The 27,982-nt window shown below is 44.1% G+C and overlaps 1 protein-coding gene across 4 annotated transcripts; it reads right to left on the bottom strand.

Annotated features, from left to right (window-relative positions):
• Positions 1-9,434: 9,434 nt before the first annotated feature.
• Positions 9,435-25,843, bottom strand: LOC142465263 (oocyte zinc finger protein XlCOF7.1-like). 4 transcript variants are annotated; one of them, XM_075569273.1, is made up of 6 exons: positions 25,637-25,843; positions 24,130-24,313; positions 14,671-14,950; positions 12,860-13,063; positions 12,546-12,669; positions 9,435-11,092 (listed from the first exon to the last, which is right to left on the bottom strand). In XM_075569273.1, the coding sequence occupies exons 3-6, from the start codon at positions 14,890-14,892 to the stop codon at positions 10,185-10,187; spliced, it is 1,458 nt and encodes a 485-aa protein (XP_075425388.1). In that variant the 5' UTR covers positions 14,893-14,950; positions 24,130-24,313; positions 25,637-25,843; the 3' UTR covers positions 9,435-10,184. The 4 variants fall into 4 exon arrangements, with proteins under 4 accessions (XP_075425388.1, XP_075425389.1, XP_075425387.1 ...); XM_075569274.1 differs by lacking the exon at positions 24,130-24,313; XM_075569272.1 differs by lacking the exon at positions 25,637-25,843 and having other exon boundaries at positions 24,130-25,622.
• Positions 25,844-27,982: the final 2,139 nt, after the last annotated feature.

Genomic DNA, 27,982 nt, shown 5'->3' with positions numbered 1-27,982 from the left:
AGTAAGGACATATCGCCCAATAGGCAAACGGCATCTCACGCATGCGCCTGTCAGCACGTCCTGAACAGCAATACCGCCCCCTACCTGTACCGAAGCTGTGCGCAAGCGGGGAGACTATAGAGCCTGTTACAAATGCGTTATTTACATCAGTTATGCACGTATATGATGATTACAGTACAGTACATGCATCGATAAGTGGAAAAAAGGCAGTGCTTCACTTTAAGAACATTTTCGCTTTACATACATGCTCCGGTCCCATTGCGTATGTTAATGCGGGGTATGCCTGTATAATACAATATTGTATTCCTGTCACCACCTTGTTGTGAAATCCCATTCAATATAATAATCTGACTGGATCCCCACTGGGTGTGATCCCTGGAATACCTCGGATTATTAGATAAAGGGTGAGTCTATAGGATGATTGTTCACTCCTTAATTGACTAAAGCCTTTAGATATTTAGTACCCAGTTACACAGTAGAATGCACCCTTGTAGTGGTGAAATTAATGATGGAACTTAGCTTGTGACTAATAGCTGTCTTGAGTATGGTAAACACTGTATGTAGAAATCATAGCTTGCATTCCACATGGAAACATAGTGCAATACTGTTACAAACAAAAATTATTTACTTAAAACTTCAAAATAAAAACAATTGGAATCACACTCACGAATTCCCTCTTAAAATCGTGCAGTGTGACCGTTCAGGCCACACAGTCCCTTTGCTTTTGTTTATCCTGCAGAGTGGATGTTCCCGGTGTGAGAAGGTTGTATCTGTTCTGCCCTGGGATGTCCCTGCAACGGTGTGTACCCTCCACTTCCGCGTTCGTCTATCCGTGATGTCAGTGGGCTCTCTGGCTCTCCCCCCAATGTAAGGGAGCCTTCTAGGGACAAAACAACTCCTGTATAGGGCTCTGGACTGAGCGCTCTCCACCGTACTTCTTACTCCTCCTCTATTAGCTGGTGTTACGCTGTGCTCGCCACAAACTAGACGAGACCCCTGTGCTGAGATGGGATAGTAGCCACCAGCTACAGACACAGGGACCCCGTCCGGAATGTAGAGTAGTCTTGCTGGCTGAGTCTAGGGCAGGAGAAGTGAGAGTAAACGTATACTTGCCAAGTCCGATGCGGGAGAGGTCCAGAGCGAGCGAGGTACTATTGCCAAGGTCAGAACTGGAGAAGAGCGGATGGTCGGAGTCCAGAGCCAAGGGTCAGGGCAGGAGAGATGCGGATGGTCGAAGTCAAGCCATGGTCGGGGTTCCAGAGAGCGAGAGGTCCAAAGGCAGGCAGAGTTGGTACACGGGTAAGCAGTACTAGGACAAGGTAACAAGACAAGGGAGGCAGAGGCAAACACCAGGTAACAGAGTCTATGCTCAGCCGAAGTGCTAGTGGCACAGCTGAGCATAAGTAGCAGGCAAGGACCAATCACCCCAGGGGGTTTAGCGGGGGCGTAACCCTCACGAGGAGACAGGATAGGCCAGAAGGGAAGAGACAGCTGACAGCACTGGAACCAATGAGTTCCTCTTGACTCGTCGCTCGGGGGTGTTGCGCGTGTGTCGCGTCACACGCTGGAGACGCGTCTCGTGTCTGCCCTCCAATCCTGTGGTGCTGAGTCTGCGCCTGCGCAGCGCGTCAGTGGAGACTGACACTCCCGAGGGGAGTGCACTGTGTGTGCGGGGAGAGGCGCGTGATGGAGGAGGACAGCGTGGAAGGTTGACAGCAGGTGTCGGGCCGGAGCGGAGGTAAGTGCGGGTGCGCGGAGTCTGTGCAGGGGCGCGCGAGGGACTGCGAGTCGTGAGAGTACCCCCCTCTTCAAGAGTGACCTCCGTGCGATTTCAGTAGGGTTTCAGAGGGTATCTCTGAGGGAATCTCCTGATGAGTTCAGGAGCATGGATCTGGTGGTGTGACACCCACGAACGCTCCTCTGGGCCATATCCCTTCCAATGGATGAGGAACTGAGTAGTCCTTCTGGAAATTCGGGAGTCGATGATGGCCTGGATCTCGTACTCCTGTTGTCCCTGTACAAGACGAGGAGGCGGTGGGGTGGGAACACGATCCGGAAACCGGGAGCTGTGATAGGCAGGTTTTAACAAGGAAACGTGAAAAACAGACGGTATTCTCATCGATGCTGGAAGTTTTAGACGATATGCCACTGGGTTTAATCTCTCCAGGACTAGGAAAGGACCCAAAAACCTTGGTGCAAGCTTGAGAGTGGGAGTCTTCAACCGAATGTTTTTGGAAGAGAGCCACACCTTGTCTCCTGGTTTGAAATAGGAATCTCCCGGCGGTGGCGAGCTGCTTGGACCTTCTGCCTGGACGCTGCTCTCTTTAAATTGTCCTGAATCTTGGTCCAGGAGGACTGCAAGGTCTGGACCCGGCTATCTGCTGCCGGAACCCCTGAAGAAGAGCGTGTGATGGGAAGACGTGCTGGATGGAACCCGTAGTTTGCGAAGGAGAGAGTTGAGTAGATTCATTCTGCAGGGAATTGTGGGCGAATTCAGCCCATGGAAGCAGATCCGCCCAATCGTCTTGCGTTTCAGAAATGAAGCAGCGCAGGTACTGCTCTAGGGACTGATTGGTCCTCTCTGTTTGCCCATTCGTCTGGGGGTGGTATCCAGAAGAGAAATGCAAGGATATTCCCAGTCTCTTTGAGAAGGCCCGTCAGAACCTGAAGACAAACTGGGAGCCTCTGTCAGAGATGATAGTCAATGGGAGTACGTGAAGACGGAAAACTCTCTTGTGAAGATGTCCGCGAGGGTTGGAGAATCGGGGAGACCACAGAGCGGAACGAAATGTGCCTGTTTGGAGAAGCGGTCAATAATGACCAATATGGTATTCATGCCCTTGGAGACAGGGATCTCTACAATAAAGTCCATCGATAAATGGTTCCAGGGGAGGTCAGGGATGGGTAGTGGGTGTAAGAGTCCTTGAGGTCTACCTTGTTCCGGGCGCAAATGGTGCAAGCCTTGATGAAGTCGCTTATGTCCCTACGCATGTTGGGCCACCAAAAGGTCCGTTCAATGAGGTCCATCTCTTGGTGCCAGGATGACCCACCATCATCGACGAGTGACCCCATTCCAGAATCTTCCTTCGGTATTTGGGAGAAGCAAAGAGACAACCGTCCGGAACCTTCAGACCCTCCGGAACCTTGGACTGATCCACAAGAATTTTATCCAAAACATCAAAGGAGTTGGCAGATATAATGTACTTGGACAGAAGTATGGTCTCGGCTCTGGCCTCGGTTTTGTCCTTGCTTAGGAATTGACAAGAGAGTGCGTCTGCCTTTAGATTTTTGGACCCAGGAATGAATTAAATTATATAGTTAAAATGGGAGAAGAAGAGAGACCAACGGGCCTGACGAGCTCCCAGCCGGCGAGCGCTCTCCAAGTACATGAGGTTTTTGTGGTCCGTTAGAATGGTTATTGGACTCTCTGTGAGCTCCAAGAGATGCCTCCACTCTTCCAATGCGAGTTTAATGCCCAATAACTCCCTGTTGCCCACGTCGTAATTCTGTTGTGCTGGAGAAATTTTTTTGGAAAAAAATGCACAGGGATGTAAATTGGAAGAAGGTGACTTTCTTTGAGAAAGGATGGAGCTGGCTCTGACGTCCGATGCGTCTACTTCAAGTGTGAATGGGAGTTTGGGATCAGGGTGGATCAAGACTGGTGCTGAGACAAAAGATTTTTTCAGAAAGTCAAAGGCTTGAACATCTGCGGGAGGCCAAGAGGAGACATCGGCTCCTTTCCTGGTGAGGGCGGAGATGGGTGCGACAATGGGAAAAAAATTACGAATAAATCTTCTGTAATAGTTCGCAAAACCGAGAAACCTTTCAAGGCCCTTGAGGGAGGTGGGAAGTGGCCAGTCAAAGACGGATCGCAGCTTGGAAGGATCCATAGCGAACCCGGAATCAGAGATGATGTACCCCAGGAAGGTGGTAGAGGATTGGTGAAAGTGGCACTTCTCCAGCTTGGCGTAGAGGTGGTTCTGACGAAGGCGTAGTAGTACCTGTTTGACCTGTACAATGTGTTCGGGAGACTCTTAGAAAAAACCAGGATATCGTTGAGATATACTATGAGAAAAACATTGAGAAGATCTCTGAAAATTTCATTTACAAAATCTTGGAAGACCGCCGGGGCATTGCATAATCCAAATGGCATAACAAGGTTCTCGTAATGACCGTCTCTGATGTTAAAGGCCGTTTTCCATTCGTCGCCTTGTCGAATCCTTACCAGGTTGTATGCGCTGCGTAGATCCAATTTGGAAAAGATGGTTGCCCCCTGAAGACGATCAAACAATTCGGAAATCAAAGGCAGGGGATACCGGTTCTTGATGGTAATTTTGTTTAAGCCACGGTAATCGATACAAGGACGAAGGGTGCCGTCCTTCTTCACGAAGAAGAAGCCCGCTCCATGGGGGAGGAAGACTTTCTGATGAATCCCTTCTGGAGGTTCTCTCGGATGTAGTCCGACATGGCTTTAGTCTCTGGGAGAGAGAGGGGATATGATCGCCCTCTAGGAAGAACAGACCCAGGCAAGAGGTCAATAGGAAAGTCAAAGGGTCGGTGCGGGGAAGGACTTCGGATTTGTCTTTGTCAAAGACATCTCTGAAGGAAGAATAACAGTCGGGTAGGGAACACTGTACCCCCTCGTAGTTCTTCACACTGTAGATGGTTTGCCGGGAGGTGCCGCAGGTCATGGAGCACTGTTGATTCCAGGATATGGGTCTGGGTTTAATCCAGTCGATGTGTGGATTATGGCGCTGGAGCCATGATAGGCCCAAAATGATCTCGGCCGACGGCGAGTGGATGACATCCAAAGAAATCTTCTCTCTGTGGTTTTGCTCGACCAGGAGGTTCGATGGTCTGTAGGATGATAAATGCCGGCTGCAGGGGGTGACTGTCAATGGCCTCGAGTCCTACCGGGATCCTCTTTTTCTCAAGCGGAATATTATTCTTCCTAGCGAACTCATGATCAATAAAGTTCCCTCCGGAACCGTAATCGATGAAGGCGGATGCAGCCACTGAGAGGCCAGGGACAGAAAGAGAGACAGGAATCAAAATTCTGCTAGGTAGTCGTTCCTTGATGGTAGAGGATATGGCGAGCGTTCCCATGGAGACTCCTCTGGATCTCAATGGGAGCTGGCGTTTCCCGCCTTGGGTACCGGCTTGAGGGGACATTGAGGAACGAAATGACCAGAATTACCGCAGTATAAGCAGCGACCAGCAGATCGGCGACGCTGTTTCTCGGAAGTGGACAGCTTGCTTCCGCCAAGTTGCATGGGCTCCGGAGCATCAGTCGCAGGAACTTCTGGAAAGGAGGAATGGATGAGAGAAGTCCTGGGCTTTACCTGACGGTGATGGGAATGCTCGGACCTCCTCTTTTGTAGTCGTTGGTCCACTTGAATGCAGATCGCAATGAGTCCCTCTAGGTCACTTGGGCGTTCATGTGTGGCGAGTTCGTCCTTCAGCTGTTCAGAAAGGCCCTGCCAGAAAACAGAAGAAAGGGCCTCGTCGTTCCACGCCGTCTCAGCAGCAACTGTCCGAAATTCCAGGGCATACCTAGCCACTGGACGATCCCCTTGGGAAGTGTGGAGAAGAGATAAAGCTGCGGTGATCTTCCGGCCCGGGGTATCGATGACGCGCCGGAACTCCTTTGTAAAACGCCCAATGTCCTGTGTAAGATCGGTTCTCTGCTCCCAGATGGGCCAACACGTCACCTGTAAGCAGTGAGACAATGTAGGCTACCTTGGTTCTGGAAGAAGAAAACCGAGAGGGAGTCAGCTCAAATTGTATGAAACACTGATTGAGGAACCCACGACATTCTAAGGGATCTCCGGAATACCGATGGGGAGCAGGAAGTCGCGGGTCAGAAGAACAAGGGTTAACCGGGGAAGCTAGCGGAGGTGGAGGAAAGGTGGGAGAGTTAGCCTGTTGTACTTGGACAGAGAGGGTCTGGAGATCCTTCTGTAAGGCGTCCATGCGTAGGTCGGATTGTTCTAAGTAATTCTCCAGCTTGGAGAACATAGCGGCATGAGATGCCACATATCACCCACCCCAGCGGGGTCTATATTTGTGCGGCTGAGCATAATGTTATGCTGTGCTCGCCACAAGCTAGACGAGACCCCTGTGCTAAGATGGGATAGTAGCCACCAGCCACAGACACCCCGTCCGGAATGTAGAGTAGTCTTGCTGGCTGAGTCTAGGGCAGGAGAAGTGAGAGTAAACGTATACTTGCCAAGTCCGATGCGGGAGAGGTCCAGAGCGAGCGAGGTACTATTGCCAAGGTCAGAACTGGAGAAGAGCGGATGGTCTGAGTCCAGAGCCAAGGGTCAGGGCAAGAGAGATGCGGATGGTCGAAGTCAAGCCAAGGTCGGGGTTCCAGAGAGCGAGAGGTCCAAAGGCAGGCAGAGTCGGTACACAGGTAAGCAGAACTAGGACAAGGTAACAAGACAAGGGAGGCAGAGGCAAACACCAGGTAACAGAGTCTATGCTCAGCCGAAGTACTAGTGGCACAGCTGAGCATAAGTAGCAGGCAAGGACCAATTACCCCAGGGGGTGGAGCGGAGTCGTAACCCTCGCGAGGAGCCAGGATAGACCGGAAGGGAAGAGACAGCTGACAGCACTGGAACTAATGAGTTCCTCTTGACTCGTCGCTCGGGGGCGTTGCGCTCGCCTCACACGCCAGTGACGCGTCTCACGTCTGCCATCCAATCCCGTGGTGCGGGGTCTGTGCATGCGCAGCGCGGGAGCGGGGACTGACGCTCCCGAGGGGAGCACATTGCGCGTGTGGGGAGAGGCGCGTGACAGAGGACAGCGTGGAAGGTTGCCAGCATGTGTCGGGCCGGAGCGGAGTTAAGTGCGGGTGCGTGGAGTCGTGCGGGGGCGCGCGAGGGACTACGACTCATGACAGCTGGTAACTGATCAGCTCCGGTCTATGTTGCGCATATGTGGCTCCGCCCTGCGCGTTTCTCAAACTACTGTTTGCTTTGTCAGGGGCACAATGATGAGGGTGGATAATCATCCTTTTATAATCCTTGCAGAATTTGATCAATCATATTAAGTCCATGTTATTGTCCAAACGTTAACCACATTGAACCCAATTTTAAATTATTTTTATTCCCAAAAATATCTATAAACACACACAGAAACATATGCATAAATATAGGCGAGGGATTCTTGAAACTAATTAATCAAATATCATATTTCAATGGGGACATGGTGCCAATTGAGTAAATACTGGGACTATTTTAACCCATACAGATATTTCTCACTAAGTTTGTGCCACCATTTAACTAGATCTATCTATTGAAACTTACTGTAGTCTAATGATCGTGTGATAAGTTCACAAACTCACTAACACAGAATTATGTTTTGACATAGTATAATAAAAACTATATGCCTCAATATTCTCCAGAATTTATCTTGTACTTGTATATCATTGCCATCATATCCCCATTTATGTGATTTTCAAAAAGATATAGGAACAACCCACCTAAAAAATGCAACAATGTTCAATGGTTGGACTATTTAAGGGAATGAATTCCTCAGGAAAGAAATGAAATCGAAATCCAGGTTAAGACCATGGGAGGACAGTATTTTCGATTGGAATATCCAATATGTTTCCCTTTTGGATATTTGGGTAATTCTGCTCCCCCTCCCACCCCCCACCCCTCTCCAATCTGGAACTGGACACTCTATGCCTTTGCAGATTAACCCTTCTGGATTCCTACCATGTGCTAATAAAATTATTTGACACGCTGTGTGTAGCTTATGTTATTTATGTGTTCTGCTAGTCTTCTTGTAAGTGGCCAACTTGTTCTGCCAACATATTGTAGGCCGCATGCACACTAACAGGTATACCACGTAATCAGTTCTGCAGTTAATAAAGGACTGTAGAAGGGGGTAGGATGGTCCGTGGTTCACAGCAACTTCAGCAGCCAACGCATGGATGTCTAAAAAAACTTTATTGATCGCTAGCAGCAAACATCAGGCAACCACTCTAACATGTTTCGTCCAGGCTATGGACTTTTTCAAAAAGTCCATAGCCTGGACGAAACATGTTAGAGTGGTTGCCTGATGTTTGCTGCTAGCGATCAATAAAGTTTTTTAGATATCCATGCGTTGGCTGCTGAAGTTGCTGTGAACCACGGACCATCCTACCCCCTTCTTCCTGTGTCATCATTTCCGGAGGAGCACGCTGACGCCAGCTACACCAGAGGAAGCCGCTGCAGAATTCCCTGCACCAACAGGGACGGCTTTTTCGTGAGTACTCCTAACCTCCACGCGGTATTTCAGGGAGATTATTGAGGCGGTTAGTGCCGGGCTGTGATTTACTTGGGGGCGCCCCTTAGGGAGGTGTCCCCCTGTACCTCTATCCGGCTTACTATTACCCAACTCCCTGTTTTCAATACCGGAGGCTTATTGTTTCATTAATCATTGCTGGGTCTCTCTTCAATCAAGTTGCCATAAAGTGTGTGCACTACCTGTTAGCAGCCTCGGTATACTGGGTAATTCCAAATTCTCTAATAAAGGACTGTATATCGTATTCTTCCTTTGTCACATTTGATGTAAATGTTTTAACTACTACACTAAATTGGCAACCTCTACAGTTGCTACACACATTGTAGCCATTCAGGCCTTTTATCCAATTCTTGGTTATTTTTGTGTTTACTTGACTGGGAGCAGGTGCTTGTTTAAAGTTCTTAATTTTTCTAAAGATGATACGGGGATACTGTGGGAGGACAGTCTTTAAATATTCGTCTCTTAACAAAATCCCCCAATGTTTCTTCACTACTTTTCTTATTTGGGGTGCCATAGCATTATGTGGATCCCCCCTGAATGAACACTTACACAGTGTACTGTCATTCAGGACATAAAATGTTTTTTAGGGGGAGGCAATCTCTCCCCTCTTTGACACTGGACCTCGGTGTGTGGTGTCTTGCTCTCCTGCGTGTGTTGCCTCCATATGTGGCTATCCGGAAACAACAGTGAGCAAACAGCTCAGCTCCCACAGCACTTCTCCCGGTCTGGTCAGACTCTCTTTACTTCTTCACTTCACTCTTAAGTGTTCATTCAGAGGGGACTGTCCTTTTGTGTTCTTTTTAACATTAAAAGTATTGCATGCTGCGCAATCAGTCCCTTCTCTTCTCTTTTCCCTTGGCAGATCTACATCGAAGCCTGCTGTTGTTTCTGCCATAAACTGTATGGGTTTTGATATACTCACTGCCAGGTGAGTGTATCGATATATATACTCATTCTACTTTCAGCACTGAGAAAAAACGTTACTACACTATGTTGGTGTTATGTTTTTTTTTTTAATCTTTACATGTACTGTGGTCCACTGCTCCCTCATCTTTGTGGATTTATACTGTTCGAGATGGCAGCAAAGTTATCAAACTTACTAGACTAGGCCCCTAAGGATCACATGGGCCAATACCGGGGCACGAGAATAGATTTAATAAAGAGAGGTACAGTACACAAAGGTTTTACATACAATTCCACAGCAAGCAGTAGTAAAATAAATGGGAAGGCAGTACAAGTTCCTACAACTTACAGTATAAGAGCAGTTACAGTCCGTGGGGATGCAAGGCTTTGTGCAGAGGCAAGGGGCTAATGCATGGTTCAGTGTGTCCAAGGATAGGCAACACAGCAAGTGAATGTCTTCATGTGAGTCCAAAAGCAAAACTGCCGAGAAGGGAATTTTAAAGTTTTCCTGCCCAATTGTTCCCTATGGGCTTTTTTGACCTACATGGACATTTGGGTCAGTTGCCCGCACATAACAGAAATGTGAATATAAGAGGCAATCCAGACAGGAAGGGGATAATGATTCTCTAAACAAGGGTGCCACTTTGCCTGAGATTTAGGAAGCATTAAAGGTCTCATCTCAGAAGGGCTCAGCAGGAATCATGCAGCAAATGGCAGCAGGTAGGCACAGGACAGGAAACACTGCATGTTTAATCGGCCTTAGGCTGGGACTAACCTTTATTTAAGGGTCTCTTCCATCACATAAGGCCCTTGACGATCTTGCTGAGAGCAAAAATCCATGACTTTCACAGTGACATTTTTAATGCTATATATTTAAACTCTGTGGAGTCTCTGATTATTATCAAGCTTTGACATTTGGGGAAAACATTTTCCACATTAGGAGAAATTAGTTTCTGTCATTCCACATTCAGAGCAAACAAATGGTCTCAGTCTCTCGTGTGAATTCTCTGATGGGCAACAAGACTTGAGGTCTGAGAAAAAGATTTCCCACATTCAGAGCAAACAAATGGCTTTTCTCCTGTGTGAATTCTCTGATGTCTAATAAAATAAGATTTAAAGGGAAAAGATTTCCCACATTCAGAGCAAACAAATGGTTTCTCTGCTGTGTGAATTCTCTGATGTGCAATAAGACCTGAGCTTTGAGAAAAACATTTCCCACATTCAGAGCAAACAAATGGCTTCTCTCCGGTGTGAATTCTCTGATGTCTAACAAGATATGCCTTAAAGGAAAATGATTTCCCACATACAGAGCAAACAAATGGTCTTTCTTCTCTGTAAATTCTCTGATGTCTAAAAAGAACTGATTTACTAGAGAAGTGTTTCCCATATTCAGAGAAAGGGAACAATTTCACTCCCTCGTCAATTGTCTGATGTTTAACAATAGCTGAGTTACTAGTAAAGCCTTTCTGATATTCAGAGCACTTATGCATCCTTTCTGTAGTGTGTGTTCTTTGGTGAATTGTATAATCTGATTTATTATTAAAGTTTTTACCACATTCACTGCACTTATACTTCATTACTGACATGTTTTTGTGAATTTTCTGGGCATTAGTGTTTCCTTTGTCCCACTTCTTAATATCAGTAGATGCATATTCAGTCCCTGTATGTTCTCTCTGTGTACAAATGTGGAAGACTGTGGGATTTTCTTCTTCACATGAACCTGATTCCTTAGCTATAATTATCACAGATTTTTTTTGTCTCTTACTTGGGTTATTTTGCCTCAAGTAATTTGCTGCTTGATCACTTTTAACAACACTGGTATCTTCATTCACACGATCTGGTGAGCAAAGAGGAGTGTGCCATCCTGCACGTGTACTTCTGCTTATGGATTTATCTGTTAGAAATAAATGCACCATGTGAAAAGAAGTTATTTAATAGCATAAACATCATTTAACATTACAGGTTGAACATTTCAATTAGTATAAAACATGTCCCAAATTGCAAATGGAGTATAATGCAAGCTAAAGAAGTATTGTGGCAAAATTGAAAGCAAACCAGGGGTTCATTTACTTTTTATATAGGTACTTTCGACAAATTTATTGAAATAGGTTATGATAACTTCAATGCTCTAGTCCTTTCTGGAACACAGTGGGTTAAGTTAGCTGAGATAAACAAAATGTCACAGATGTATAACTGACCCTCAGAAATGGCACCCGGGAGCCCACATCCAATACCAGGAACCAGAGTAAATGACAGAGTAAATTATAGAATAGATGTACTGACTCCTTGTTGTGAAATCAGACACAAATCTATACTAATGTGCAAAACAGAAAGTGAATCCCTGCGCTTCTCCCATAGGGATAGCAATCAATGGGGAATATATATATATATATGTATGGTGTAAATACCTATAAGAAAAAAGGAGACTTTTGGTATACATCCTTTGATCAAATAATGCCAAGCCTGCTAACCACGTCAGGGTAAGTCTCTTTAGCAGGTCCCTACGCTAAATGCATACTAGTGTTTTACAAATCTATACTGCGAGAGAACCCCTGGCATTTGTGTGCTGTAAATGCCAACGAAGCTAAACTTTTCAGAAACCTACTGTGATGTGAAATAATATGTATATTGTTTTGTATGTTTATAGCATGATATAAATGGGTAATTAAGAGTAGTTCAAACTCTTGATTACAGTATCAACTTATTACCTTCAATATGACATAGTGGTAAAATGGACCCATGTCTGGTATGTGTGTCGACTCCAGGAATATTTTGATTACATTCAAGGACAGATTAGAGAAACCCAGATGTTATTGGGATCCTCATAAACAGTGTTTCTCAGCAGGGGTTTAGCACCCACTGGGGAGCCATGGGAGGATGAAAAGAATGAGATTTGAGAAAGCAGGGCAGTTGTTAGGGGGTGGGCAATAACCTCCATTCTGATTGACTGCATTTCCAAGCAGCAGCCAATCACAAGGTGGCATCAGGAGCATGTGTTCCTTCACTCTAATTCAAATTCTCTTGGATATAACACCCGAGTTGAGCAAAAGGCAACCCAATAAGGGAGTCTCTCCAATGTGCATTCACTGCTTACGTCCACTGAGACCAAGTTAACACTAAATCAGGCTAATAGCAGAGAAAAGTTACAATGTCAAAGACCTGGAGATCAGCCTCTACCACCTGCATGTCTGCTGTAGGGGTCAGTGTGCAGTGCAACTGACTTCACTCTACCTCTGCTTGTCTGGCTCAGTAACTTGTTTCTTGTTCCTGACATAAACCGCACAACAAAAACACAATGTTTAGCTTGAGCTAATGTTTGCTGGATCAAAACATCACTGACATCTTACCCAATGAGCTGAGGTTCTGGTGATTTTCCATCATCACGTCTTTGTAACGCTCCTTGTGTCCTTCTAAATACTCCCACTCCTCCATGGAGAAATACACAGCAACATCATCACACTTTATACGTACCTGAAACACAGAGAATCCCCCACTCATTATCCACATATAATAATTGGTCCTGTAAGAATCTTATCCTTATGGAAAGCCAGGTGAGCAAGACAGAGAGGAAAATACAGATACATTGAAAAAAATGTGGTCAAGAAAAGGCTGAATGAAGACAGAAAGGAGGTAATATCTAACGCTGCCCAGCAGCCCTCACCTCTCCAGTCAGCAGGTGAATGATGATGTTGGTGTGTTCCAGGATCTTCGCAGACATCAGCTTCTTGTCATTGTTTCTCTCATGTATCAGGGAGTTAGTTGGATTCTCCATGATGGGTGCCTGGGTCCTGCAGAACATTTCTGGCACACAGGGACTGCTGCTGTCTGTGACATCCTCACCGTGCCTCTTCACAACAATATAATCCTACATATAGAGACCATAATAAATATCACTGTGCAGAGTAAGAGACACAGTTGATATGTCTCATGTTCCTGCAGATTTGTTGCTTTGCAGTAAGAGGGACACGTCTCATGTTAACAGCTCTATACTCAATCTATTCAGTGCCCTCCCCACCAATTCTGTCTATTATATCACTGACATGTCTGCACCAAGCTCACCGTCTTCCCTGTGCCTATATGAGCACAAAGATTATGGCTTTCAAATACTTCAAATATGGGTGCATACAGTTGTGTGAAAAAGAAAGTACACCCTCTTTGAATTCTATGGTTTTACTTTCTTTTTCACACCACTGTGTGTATATGTATATATATATATATATATATATATACAGTGTTCGGCAAACCTATACATTTTCTCGCCCCGGGCGAGTGGATTTAACCCCCGGGCGAGTAAATATTGGCCCAAGCAGCACTCGTTTGGTACTAGGTGGCGAGTAGATTTTTTTGTGTGGCGAGTAGATTTTTTGGTGATTTGTCAACCACTGTATATATATATATATATATATATATATATATATATATATATATATACACACACACACACACATTTAAAAAAAGGACATTTGCAATGCACTCCAGTGGTTATAGACTTAATTATATATCAGTCCAAAAATATGAAAGTATAGAGACTCTTGCGGTCTGCTGCTTCTTGGGGGAGGGAACCCGAATCTTCTCTAATAAGTACCTTTATATTGTGATAGAAGCGCATAGGAGAACAGCAGCATCAGAAAAAAGCCAAACTTTAATAACAAATAAAAACACTTAATTAGATAAAAATGCAAAAGTAAATACACTCAGAGAGTCTAAAAAATGTTTATCTGCATGAATAGTTCAGTCAGCAGTGAAGCTCCTGGGGCTCTTTAAGTCCTCCACAGGCTGGTGGGTTTAAGGAATTCTAAGCCTCCACTTGTGGTGATGGAAGTTCTTCTTGGTAGTGGTCTGTTCCAACCTGTTGCGGCCTTAAAGAGCGCAGGATTCTTTACCATTACACCATAGGATTGGTGTGATGTCATTTGAATATATTATCAAACTTAACTGGTACTGCACAGAACTGCCTTTCAGTAATGTGTACTAGAAGTTATAAAAAAAATATAATTTTTAAAAAACAAAAAACCTTGGAGATGTGTGCCGTGCACGTGGACGCAGCCTGATGAAGCAAGCAGAAAGGAGAGAGCTGCAGAGAGGAGAGAGCTGCAGATGCCGGGTAAGTCCTTGCGTGACAGCCATTTTGAGATCACGGTTATAACGCAGTCTTATTATGTGGACCCCGAGCACCACGTTATAGCGGGTATATCTAACGGAGATATAGCTATATAGATATATATGTATATATATCCAGGTTCTCCCTCTGCACAAACATGTCTCTTCCTGGATCCAAGTACATTCAATCACTGGGTCAATCCACTCAGTCAAACTACATCCTTCTCTGACCCTATCTGACTCTGTGCTCTCCTGCTGCCCAATTGTGTCCTTATATGGTCCTGGGCTCTCCATATGACCAAACATCTTGCCTGCCCTCAGGTTGTTGCTTTCTATAATTACATGTGTCCCTGGCTACTGCTTCCCAAGTACCTTCCATATTAATGCTCTGCAGGTCCCTGTTGCAGTGAGGGAGATGAGAATGGTGCCATTATGACTTTCTCCAGCAACCCTCACCTCTCCAGTCAGCAGGTAGATAATTTCCAAGGTGTGATCCAAGATCTTAGTCATCTGCTTTTTTTCCTTGTTCATTATCAGTGCGTAAGTCAGATGGTCCAAGAATGGGCTGTGGTTCTTGTGGAAGTGTTTCACCATGTGGTGACCTCTGCAGTTAGTGGTATATATTGTATTTGTCCTTCACAGTAATATCCTCCTACATATGGGGGGAGAGAGGGAGAGAGGGAGAGAGGGATAGAGATGTATATGTGACTCTGCAGTGACAGAAAATAATGAAATTATTGTCCCTTCTGTCTGTGTCACCCTGCAGTGGGAGGGATAGCATTGATCCTAAATAATGCATTGTTGCGTATTATTTTTTTAGTCCTGCTATCAACCATTCTTTAACAGGATATATTTTATGGAAATGTTTTGGACGATTATTCATGTTCTGCCTCTAGCACTTTATAACGTAACTATCTTCTTCAATGAGGACCATTTTATAACTGAGTCCTCATGTCATCACCAATGCCAAAGAATATTTATTAGATTATCAAATAATTCTTAAATGTAATCATCCACTATGACACACCTATAAATGCTCACAAAAACTTTAAAGAAAATGTTGTGATATTTTTGCACGTTATGATGAAAAATAAAAGGGTTCTCGTTTTTTCAGAACACAGTGTGTGAGGAAGTATCTATACGTGACCAACGCGTTTGGCTCATCCTTTTGGAGCAGGCAAAAAGTGGTCATAAGTCACGGGACCCCTGAGGTCTCATATGCCTGAGGAAGTCGCTATATGCGATGAAACGCGTTGGGCTCATCCTATTGGATCAGGCAAGGAGTGATCATAGATCACAGGACTTACAATACTCAAAGGGACTCTAAGCTGCTACGAGAGAACAATCTGGGAATTCCCTTTCTTCAAGCCGTCATAAGATGCTAGTCAAGCGTGGACGACTACGCAGTATTGAGGCTGGTCTGGGCATTCATCTCCGAGCAAAAGGAGAGTACACGTAAAGGATTTCAATTTTCAGATCTGGAGATCAGATGCTTGGAAGACTATCTTAGTGTGGACCCCACGATTTACGCAGTATCAAATTTGGTCTGGATGGAAGGTAACATCTCCTTTATATCGCCTTCCAGGAAGACTGTCTGTAATGTAGGGATTTCCCTTTTCACTTATCCATAGAACAGCTATAGAACTGGTGTTTTTAGGAAGAAACTCAAGTCGGCGATCGTGAATTATTGTCTTAATCTAATTGCAATGCAACCTGTCACTTATTCCCGTTGCGATATCACACAGACGTTTAGTACTGTATGTACTTCAAGTGTATTTAATTGAAATCTAAAGAGTAAAAACGTGAACACGCCAAAAAGTATTTTTAGAGAATGAAATGTTTATTTATTTGCACACGATAATTAAGTAAAAATGAATAATACAAAAATACAAAGTCTCTTCTTCCAAATGTAAAATGTTTTTATTTTTCGTCGATCTGGCTGGCTCTTGGACGTCTAGGCCTATAAAGAAAGAGACAATATAAAATATTAATAATCGCACATACAGTAGATGTGTTCTGCGCATGCGTCTCGCTGTGGAGCCTTTTTGAAATGCATACTGTATGCGTGTCAGCATTTCTGCAGATGCATGTCACTGTGGAATCTGGTTGAAATGCGTAAGGGTGTCATAGTATTTCTTTTATGTTTTTCTTAGGTTGCCCATTCACTGTCCATGTGGTTATCTGTGCCCACATGGGTGGCATTGGTTACCACAGTGACACTCAATGGGTTTATTGCCTAGTGCAGGGGGGCGCACACTTTTTTCCCTGCGCTCCCCTGCTGGATGTCCTCCTATTCGCGCACCCCCCTCCCTCCTTCTCCTTACTTGAATGTCTTGGTCTGTAAAGAAAGAAACAATATTCAATGTTAATAATCCCACCTTACATTTTGAAATGCTGAGTTTTTTGGGGTTTGGGAAGAAAAGACATGGCATGGAGTACAGTACAGTACATTATCTGGCAGTATTTATAGATGTGTTTCCTGTACCAAGGAAGGAAACGTGTTTCCTGCACATTGTCTTCACCCGTCTCCAAACATACAGAAAAGAAGCATTAAACCATAAATACAACAGCGGAACGGTCAATTAAAAAAAGTTTAAAAAAACAAAAAACTTTTTATTATATTTGAAAACATTTCCGCCGTATTTTTATTTTTAAATTAATAGGAATCGAAGTCCTCCCCATAGCCCTTAGAGTTCCATCCAAGAGCCTCAAAAGGGCATTGATGCTGTCATTCACGACTTTGAAAACAAGCTGGTTCATATTGAAATTATCAGGAAGCCTCTTCTTTCCCCTCGTGCCATCAAAATGAACAGTTTGGAACCACTCAAAGTACAGCTCATAACTGACGTGTTTAAAAACTAGCATGGCTAATTTGTGCGCCTGTCCTGCGCTTCTGTTAATGTATCTCTCCAGAGTTCAATGATAGAGAGTAGAAGAAAGCAGCGCACTTGCCAGGGAGTCAGGTGGTATGAAAATAAAAATCTATTTATTCAGTACAAAAACAAAACATCACCCAAGGAGGTGAAAAACTCTCCTACGTGTTTCAGACAAAAGTGTCCTTTATCAAGGAGAGTGACGTCATAACGCTATCCCTCTCACCGCACCGCGACATGCACCAAGCCTGCAGACTGAGTCAGACATGATCGGTATACCAGTGGAGTAGCGCTCAGCAGCCAGCAGCAAGCATCCAGGCACCAGGCATCATGGATCACGCTCCAATAGGGATAGAACAGATAAGTGTTGAGGGTCTCTTTTCTTTCCTCTCCCCACCCTTTTCTCCCCCGTATGTTTAAGGGCATGTATTTAGGGTCAGGGTGTGGGAGTTTGTGACCCGATTGGTAGGCACGTTCTTACTGCCATACCACCCTGCAGGGAGAGTATATATTGGTGTGTAGCGATTTCCCTTTTTCTCTCCTTACCCGGTGTGCAGTTAATCTCAGCCAGGGTTAATGTATTGCTGGGGCTTTCTGTTACTGTTACCAATTCCACACATATGCCTGTTTGCTCATGCTTAGGGGCATGCATTTAGGGTTAGAGTGTGGGAGCTTGTGATCTGATTGGTAGGCACGTTCTTTATGTTCTACCACCCTGCAGGGAGAGTATATATTGGTGTGTAGGGGCTTCCCTTTTTCTCTCCCTAACCGGTGTGCAGTTAATCTCAGCCAGGGTTAGTGGTTTGCAGGGGTTTTCTGTTACTGTCACCAGTTCTCCACATATGCCTGCTTGATCATACACCCACACCTCTTGCATATCAGTGGCACCATGCAGGCTTGCATGGTGATACCGTAGCCGTGGGTTTGCCCGGTTGTTTACTGTGTGTGCACTGTGTGGTTGCTCTGTAGAGCCATAGGAGCTTACAGTTCTCTCTCATGTCTACTCTGCTTCCACACCACTTATCCCATGTGTCTCGTGGGGGTTCAATGCTAATTAGAGTATAGGGTTATATCTACATCCTGTATCACACAGTGATCTGTAGTGTTGGTTACCTACCAAAAACAGTGGTCATATGAGTACAAGCAGAGAGGCTCTCAGCATTTGCTAACCACGCAAGAAATGCGCACGCCTCATAATAGACTTTGAGTATATGGTTGCTGCCCGCCACCTCAGCGACCTCATTAGAAGCCCTTGTCAGCAAGTAATTAATATACTTGTCTGCATCTACTCATTAGTGCTTCCACAGTATTTTTGCCGGTTATGCCAACTAATCCTGTTACTGGATACACCTTCCTTACAAGGATATAGCATAACGTATCATTGTTAGGCATTTTTTAAGTACTCACATTGTCATAATCTGGTTCCGATTTATTTTAGCGTATATCCAATAAATGTTTTTTAAGTCATTCATTACACATTGCATTTAGGACCAGATTATTGTTTCTGACTGCACCAATTACTATTGAATAGGGTGACCCTCCCCACAGACACTGAGTGTAATATATAGGGACTTATCCGGGTGGTAGTGCCTTTGCTCCATTCTGTGTTTCTCTCTTATGTTGTCTAGGCAGTAAAGTTACCAGAGGTTCCTTGTGCGTTATAAATGTAGCTGTTAGCAAGGGCAATAAAAGCAGCATACTATGGTTCCGGCAATGTTGATAGGGAAAGCACCCGCTCACAGCTTGTCAATGCAGGTAGTTCACGTCTCAGTAGTTTGCAGTGCAGACCAGCTGATCTTCCTCACGTCTGGCTCCACTCCCCACCAGACAGGGAATGCACCCGCTCCCAGCTAACTGCCCTCAGCTAGTACTGGTCTGCTACGGCAGCCACTCCCAGTATGATGTTTCCAGTGGTCCCGTGGCTTCACAATGAAAGGTTCACAAACTCACAATAAAGCTGCAGACATAGAACACTGCACTGCTCCGCCCAATCTTGGAATGAATAAGTGCAAAAAAGCACCAAAAAGAGGGAATTATAAAAAAAATGCTAAATAGCAAAATCTGTATGCAGAGTAAAAATGGAATAAAAAGCACACAATCTATTTCCTTTCCAACGCGTTTCGTATCAAAAGATACTTCAAAGGGTATCTTTTATGATACACGTTTTGTATCATTCCATTTTCAATTTTATGTTTACTTAATTAATCTAGTGCTTTTTCATAGCACTCATTTGTTTTTCTTATAATTCTATAGTAAATATTTTTTTCTATTTTGGAACATGTTTTTTGCGCTGGTATCTTTTTCTTTTAATAATGCAATAGTGTTGTTCTTAGAAGTGTAATGTCGCTTGTAACAGTATTGAACCCACTGGTGTAGCTCCTAGAGCGACAGAACAGCTGGCACGTTTATTCTAGTGCAGTATTGTAGAGTACAGCTGTTTTATGCAAAAGTGTGGTTTTACTGTACAGTACCTGTAAAACTCTCTCGTCATTACAGTGTTTCCAATGATAAGGGAGCCAACAAGATTAAAAGAGCCGACCAAGCACGTGCATGGATTGATAGTGGCAAAACTTTTCAGGATGTTATCTTTTCTGATGAGACAACAATCGCCCTAGAAATATTTTCCACTTTTTCCTTATGCAAAAAAAACAATCTAGCCCTGAAACCACAGCCCAAGCACCCTCTCAAAGTCCATGTGTGGGATGCAATTTCGAGACTTGGACCAGGACCCATAATAATATTTGAAGGTACATACAGTAAGTCACATGCTGTAGTGTAATGCACTGTACTAGTGCATGCCGTAATGTACATTTGTTTCATAATTTTTTCTCCTCTTGGTCCAGGAATCATGGATAAAAAAATTTTCAAGGAGTCCATCTTCGCCCCTATAGTTTTATATATTAGGGATGATTTTGCATCTGGTCACCAGTTCTTCCAGGATATTAACCCAAAACACAGTGCCTCTGCTGCTTTTATGCAGGCAAGTGGAATCAACTGAGTCAGAAACCCGCAAGAGTAAGTGCTGTAATGTAACCGTTTTTCGTTGTTTTCAACTGTATTGATCATTGCTATTAATTCACCATTTTTACCCCTAAGTTGCAGACCCCCGATTTGAACCCCATAGAACTGGTGTGGCATGCTAAGAAACATCACCTACGAAAATTTCAAGCCTGCCAACAAAGAAGAACTTGTAAAGAGCATAAGTAGTTTCTGGGCAAACCCTCTTACTGTAGCATGATGTTACAACTATATAAATAACACTAGCAGTGTTTTGCCCGTTGTTTTAGTGCAGAGAGGAAGCATAGGGTAAGTCTATGTTACGTATAAGGAAAGGTTTTCTCTCTCGGTGTGGAGTATTGATATCAGCCTTACAGTAAAGTATACTGTATTTAATGTTACGTAATCATTCCGGGTCTGCAGTAATCCCTTTTCCTTTATTCTCTCACAGAACAGTACTGTGTATGTTAAACATTTTCAGATATTATTAATCTGTGTATGTAACGAGTGCTCGCCACCAACAGGATAGGACTAGCAGGACGAGGTGGGGATAAGTAAACATCGACCCGGAGCAGAGAGGCGTGCAGGTTCGTAGTCGTGTAGCCGGGGTCGAGAGTAGCAGAAGGTAGGGTAGTAGACGTCCAAGCCGAGGTCGGGGCAGAGACTGTAGAATGGTAGGTACATATCTGTGGTCCAGGTTCAGATGAAACTGCAAGGCACAGCAAAGCAAGGCAGGAAAAGGAACAACAGAGTGCTTGCGACCAGCACAACATCACAAGTAACAAACTGTTATTCTCAGACAATTTGCAGAGGCTGAACAGCCAATGGCTAAATGGTTGCATAAAAGTGAAATCAGAGCCCTGATTCGTTGCTTTGCAGTGTGCACACAGTGGTGCTGATGAGGTATAGCTGCAGCAAGTCTGAATCAAACTCTGGAGCGGAGCCTGCACTCAATCCTCACAGTGTATTACCTAGTAGCTACAGTATACTGTATTACAGGTATCTAAAAGCTTAGATATTTTGTGTGGATGTTACGTAATCATTCCAGGTCTACAGTAATCCTTCCGTAATCCCCCCTATTTCTTTATTCTTTCACAGAAATCCACCTCGTCTATGGTCCTCTGTGAATAAAGACAGTCAATAGCCTGGACAAAAATATCAAAGCCCTAGATACTCTTCAGAGATGAAGAATGAGAAAGGAACGAAAGCACCCTATTAGCATGCACTCGCTGCCAGCAATATGAATAAGTATAAGTAACTAAGGGGTTAAGTGCCCACAATGCAACCAAATCGAATAAGGAACGTCCCTGACATGGGTGGAGAACTGTGCTAGTGCAAACGTTAAAATCCAAGTTTAATAAGTCCGTAGACCAAAACGAAATTAAATGGTACAGATAGTTTTATTGGATATGCTACATCACTTTGTCTAAGTGTGACAGTAGGGGCTAGCTAGGCTATACAATAAAGGTTAAGACCATCTGGTTACCCCTGCAAACCATGGGTCCCTGCCAGCTACATAGCATAAGCCAGGGGCCTTGTAATGTAACATGCAAAAGTTAAAGTGACCACTGCCTTTCCACTTTCCATGTTCCTTTTGTCCCAAATTCCTGAAACTTCAAGAGTGCAAGTCTTGGGTGGGATGTTTGGGTAAAAATTCAGTTATTTTGTTTGCAGGAGTTCGGGGGCCAAAGTTACCGGTAGTCCTTTAAATTTTCCCCGGCGAGAAGGCATGATTTGCCGGTACACGGGGTGAATTACACCGGGGCTACCCGGGGTCCCCCAGACTCCTGGTTTTCGAGCCCTGATATCCCTGATCCATTTCCCGCACAGGTATGGGTCTCCCCCAAGACATATTATGTATTAAAAGATGTTTTATCATGTTTGGTGCACTTACTATAAATGTCTGTTCAGTAAGCCCGGGCATCCACATTGGTACCGGCATATCGGATAGACATCGGAGTTCAAAGGAGGAAGGAAGTCCAAAGATGACAAAACTGTTTGGTGGGTGAGGAAAGTCAATTGTCCAGGTCCGGAGAACAAAGGGCAACCTGTGGGGACACCTTTTGAGTCTGCCAACCAGGTGAAGGCTGCCCAGTGGGTGGCAATGAGTTAGCTGGGGGAGATACAGCTCGTAGACGCAACTCCCATGGGCTAATTCGTATTTCCCACTGGGAGGGAATTCCCACGCTCTGATTGGTCGCTCCTCCTACTTCCAAGCTGAACATAGAACAGGGGAAGGTATGTAAGGAGATGCCCCAGTCAGAGAACCAGTTGATCCTGTAAGTGATATACATTACAGCCTAGTATCTGGTATGAATGTTGTTGATTCCCCCTGGTGGCGAAAGATTGCCAAGATCAACTACATCAGGGATGTGCGCAAACTGGAGGGTGCGCCCCCCGGGTGGGGGGGCGCGAGATTTTCTGCGGGGGACGTGGGGTTTACAGACGCCCTGCAAGCTTCCCGAAGGCACTTAAATTAAATGCCAGGCAAGCGGCGAAGGCCTCTGTAAACCTCACTTAACTTTGTTCAGCCGGCTTCTAGAGATGCATCGCCATGGCAACGCTGCGTCAAGGTAAGATGGGGGTGGGCGCGCTGAGAGGACGTCAGCCGGCAGGGGGGCGCAGGGGAAAAAGATTGCACTCCCCTGAACTATATGCAGCAATCAGCTGTAAACAGGAGTTGCTGAAACGTAGCTGCTGTGTTGTAATCAGTGTAGATTCAAGTAAGTGAGCCTCAGTAGGTGAATAAGTGAGGATCAAGTAGTGAGGAGAGGATATACTGTTGCGAAAACTGCAAACAGACAATGCTTTAAAAGAACTCCCTAAGTAGGGTCAGCAACATAATAATCAGTGTGCTATCACGGGCAAGTGATATAAACATCCAGGGTCAAAGGACAATGGTAGACCTATAAACGACTGAATAAACTCTCACACCTAAAGCCGTATAGTATTAAATCAATAAGGATAAATACTACGGTGCATAGGGAAAAATAGTTACAGTACTTCATATAACTTGGTATGCGAGTTATAGCTCTCACATCAGGTCCCTATATATTGCATTCTAAATACATATTTTAGAGACTTATTTGTTCCTGGACTTGAATATTTGTTATTACCTCTACATTGTTTGATATTACCAAACCCAGTATTGCCCCTCTCCTGGTTGGTTCCTCAATAATTTGGGTCATATAATTGTCTTTAAGCAAACCCAAAAACCTGTTTCCTTTTGTTGTAACGCTAATCTCATTGCCCCAGTCTATGTCTGGATAATTAAAATCCCCCATTATGCAAACATGACCCAGTTTTGATGCCTTCTCCATTTGCAAAAGTATTTTAGCTTCCTCAATCTCACAGATATTTGTGTGTTTATAGCATATTCCCACAAACATTTTCTTTATACTTTTACCTCCACTGCTAATTTCTATCCACATGGTCTCTACATTTTCATAATTCCCTTCATAAACATCTTCCCTTAAAATAGGTTTCAGATCCGGTTTAATATATACACATACTCCACCTCCTCTTCTATTTGCTCGATCCTTCCGAAAAAAGGGAACAACCTCTAAATTAACTGTCCAGTCATGAATTTCATCCAACCGTGTTTCAGTAATGCCTATGATAATCATACTGTTTCCTTACAGCTATTAATTCAAGCTCCCCCATTTTTATCTGTCAGGCTTCTTGCATCAGCAAGCATACATTTAAGTGTTTTTTTCAGTCTGTACCATTCCATATCTTATCTGCTCCTTCCTTTCTGCACCTCATTGGGTTTAGTCTTTAAAAGTTTTCTAGTATTATCTGTATTTACGATGGGTATCTCGCTGCTTGCAAAACTCTATCTCCATAACCCTTTGTTTCCTCATCTATTCTATTTAGTTGGTTATCCGAACCTAAGATTTTTGATGTCAACATTATAACATGATAGTTGTTCTAGACCCTTTGTTACCAGGTCTACGAATACCTCAAAACTGGCGGAAATATCCGCAGATGGAGTGAACGTTGAACGTGACCACAGACTCGTAAATGGTGCCTCGTCTGGTGATTGATTGTTCTTTTCCAAAAGCAAAATCGCATCCCGGAGGTAGAGATAATCCTGGGCTTCCATTTGCTTTAGTGGACTATTTTTTAATTCTAATCTTGGTTTCCTAATAAAAAATATATGGAAAGGTAATTTGCGGGCAAATAAGTTTGTGTCTTTTACTCAAACAAAGCAAGAGAAGGGGGAGGTGGGAGAGAATGACAGACCTTTTTGCAAAATACTGATTTGTGACTCTGATAGTATCAGGTCAGACAGATTAATAATCATCGGTTTGTAGGTACATATAACCAAAAGTGGCATCAGATCAGTAATATTCTCCAAAACCACTAGCACCTGCTACTAGCAGATGAAGACCTGAAACAGGTTCTTCAAACCAAACCTACCCTTGTTAGCCGCAGGGCTAGAAATCTGAAAGACCATCTAGCTCACAGTCATCTCAGCATCCAATGTGCCCCATAAACAAAGACATTCACTTTGGCATCTGCCGGACATGTGCTGAACGGCAACAACACAAATCATAATTTAGTCTGAAAACTAAATACAGGAGTGACAACTCGACATGAGTTAGAGGGTATGTAGATCTAATATGTCACCTGTATGTCACCTGAGAAGCACGAGATTGCCGCACTTTTTTCCTGTGATGCAGTCGCACCTGTATGTATTAAACTAGCTGCTGTATATCAGTGTTACAGTGTGTGTCTATGTATTACAATAGCTGTGTGTGTCAGCGTTAGTGTCTGTGTATTACAATAGCTGCTGTATGTCAGTGTTACAGTGTGTGTCTGTGTATTACAATAGCTGTGTGTATGTCAGTGTTACAGTGTGACTATGTATTACAATAACTGCTGTATGTCAGTGTTACAGTGTGTCTGTGTATTACAATAGCTGTGTGTGTGTCAGTGTTACAGTGTGTCTGTGTATTACAATAGCTGCTGTGTGTCAGTGTTACAGTGTGTGTCTGTATATTACAATAGCTGTGTGTCAGTATTATAGTGTCTGTGTATTACAATAGCTGCTGTATGTCAGTGTTACAGTGTGTCTGTGTATTACAATAGCTGTGTGTGTCAGTGTTACAGTGTGTCTGTGTATTACAATAGCTGCTGTATGTCAGTGTGACTGTGTATTACATTAGCTGCTGTATGTCAGTGTTACAGTGCCTGTGTATTACAATAGCTGTGTGTCAGTGTTACAGTGTGTCTGTGTATTACAATAGCTGCTGTATGTCAGTGTTACAGTGTGTGCCTGTGTATTACAATAGCTGTGTGTGTGTCAGTGTTACAGTGTGTCTGTGTATTACAATAGCTGCTGTATGTCAGTGTTACAGTGTGTCTGTGTATTACAATAGCTGTGTGTGTCAGTGTGCCTGTGTATTACAATAGCTGCTGTGTGTATATAATGTGAATGATGACACAGAAGATCAGATCATTACCTTGCTGCAGCCATGTGTGGGAAGGGGAGGGGGCAGTTACAAAACTTTGCACTGATTAACTTATCACTTCCTTTAACGCAATGTATTCTGGGACATGTAGTTAATCTATCTGCAAATATTTTAGTATTGGAAGATGCAGGAGTACAACTCAAATATTATACTTTAGACTACAGCTCCCAGAAGGCAGCAGCATCAATCATTATAGAGGAAGAGGGAAAGGGTGCGGTTGCAAAACTCCTCACTGATTGGCTTATCACAATGCATTCTGGGATTCGTAGTTCATGTACCTCTAAATACTATAATATTGGAAGAGAAGGACTACAACTCCCAGGAGCCCTTTGGCAGGGAGGGAGAGATCACATGGCAAGTAGCAGCCAATCAGCGTGCAGCTTTAGAGGAGGCGGAGATAGAGATAGAGGGAAAGGAAGAGGCGGGAAAGGAAGAGGCGGGAGAGGGGGCGGGGCCTCTGGCTGCAGTCACAGGATCTTCATATCATTTCCTGCAGATTTATATCAGTGATTGTGAGATAAATAATAATATAAAGTGAAACATTTCTAATAAACCCTCAGTATAATGAGTCTCTCTCTAATGACAAATATTAGTCACATCCATAAGCAGTTTCTCATTCATATTCCCAGTAACTCTCTCTCAGGGATAAATAAAGTCTGGGATCCTTGCAGCGGTTGCTGAGCCTTGTGAATAAGGAGATGGGACTTTGTCTCAGAGCTGATAGCACAGAATAGTTATAATAATCAGGATCAAAAGAGACATTGCAATAGGAATTCTAGTAGTTTAAAGCCTCAGATTCATTTAACAAGTTAAAAAATGTTTTCCTTTCAGAAAAAAGGTTTTAAATATGTTTTGAATGTGAGAGAGGAGTTGAGCGTACCTGGGCTACTGGGTGAATGATAGTACTATATCTTTATTTATATAGCGCCAAAAGTGTTCTCAGCGCTTCACAAAGAATACAGTACAGGGAATTATAATAATACAGTAAGTGCAGTAAAATTAGACAAAAGGAAAGGAAATCCCTGCCTCGAAGAGCTTACAATCTAAGATGTTTGATGGGAGACTTACAGAGACAGCAGGTGAGGGGATAAGTGCTGTGTATGGCAGTGCTTGGCCACAATGGGTGGTAGGAGTGGCCGAGTTTGGGATAGTAACCATGAGTGCAGGCTGTTGGGGTGCTTAACTTGTGGGGTGAGTTTTAAGGTTAGAGAGAATTAGATCAGAAGGTTAACACCATTTACAGGGGAAGAGATGGCACGGATGCATGGGTGAGTTCAGGTGTGTATGTCTGGCTTCAGGCTTAGGGGAGATCCCCAACAGCAGGAAGGAGTAGATAGAGGGTGTGAATAGAGGATTTGTGTGGGTGTTTTTTATTGAGCGGTAAAAAAGTTGTTGGGATAGAGGTGTATAAATAATGGTGCAGTGGAGAGTGGGGAAGTTGGAGAGAACAGAGATGTTCACAAAGGAGTGAGATAACAGTAAACAGAAAAAGCAATAGGGAGGGCATTGTGAGATGCAGGAGGAGAGACAGGCCAGGTATTGGAGGATAGGAAGAGTACAAAGAATCAGAGCATTAGAAAATCAAGTTCTAACAGGGGCAGAGTTGTTGTTGTGCAGAGTCAAGATCTTCCTCCAAATTAATCTCCAAAATTATCTCCACACTTTCAATGTTACACTTTAAGATGTTACACACTTCCAACAGTAATGTGGAAGGAGGTAGTGGGGCCAGGTTGGGAGGAAGTATGAGGAGCTCTGTTTTTGCCATGTTTAGTTTCTGTCGGCGGATGTCCATCCAGGATGATATCGCAGAGACACATTCAGAAACTTTGATCTGTACTGCAGGTATAAGGTCAGGGGTTGAAAGTCAATTTGTGTGTCATTGTCACGCTGTCCTCACCACAAACAAGGCGGGACCACGGTGCTGAGATCGGAATGGATAGAACGCCACCCACAGCCATGGGGGTGCGTTTGGAGTGTAGATTTGGTCGGGTTAGCTGGTCGGGATTGGAGAAGTACGGATGGTTGATATACTTGCCGAGGCCAGAGTAGGAGAGGTACGGAACATTGCAGGTACTATTAGCCGAGTCCGGGATTGGAGAGAGTAGGGTCTTCGTTGTCCGGTTGCCGAGGTAAGGTTTGGAGAGAGAAGAATCGTCGTGGAAAGCCGGGTCGGTACACAGAATGAAGAGCAGCAAGACAAGGCAAGACTGTGGAGGCAGAGAGAGGTAAGAACAACATAACTGGTTTTATGCTCAACCATAGTGCTAGTGGCACAGCTGAGCATATGTAGGTGAGCGCAACCAATGGGCAAGCTGCAGCGTGGAGGTGTGACCGGGT

Source organism: Ascaphus truei, chromosome 13 (assembly GCF_040206685.1).
Source record: "Ascaphus truei isolate aAscTru1 chromosome 13, aAscTru1.hap1, whole genome shotgun sequence".
In the NCBI taxonomy this organism is placed as follows: domain Eukaryota; kingdom Metazoa; phylum Chordata; class Amphibia; order Anura; family Ascaphidae; genus Ascaphus; species Ascaphus truei.
Note: the sequence above shows the minus strand (reverse complement) of the source record. Positions and strands in the feature narration are given on the sequence as shown.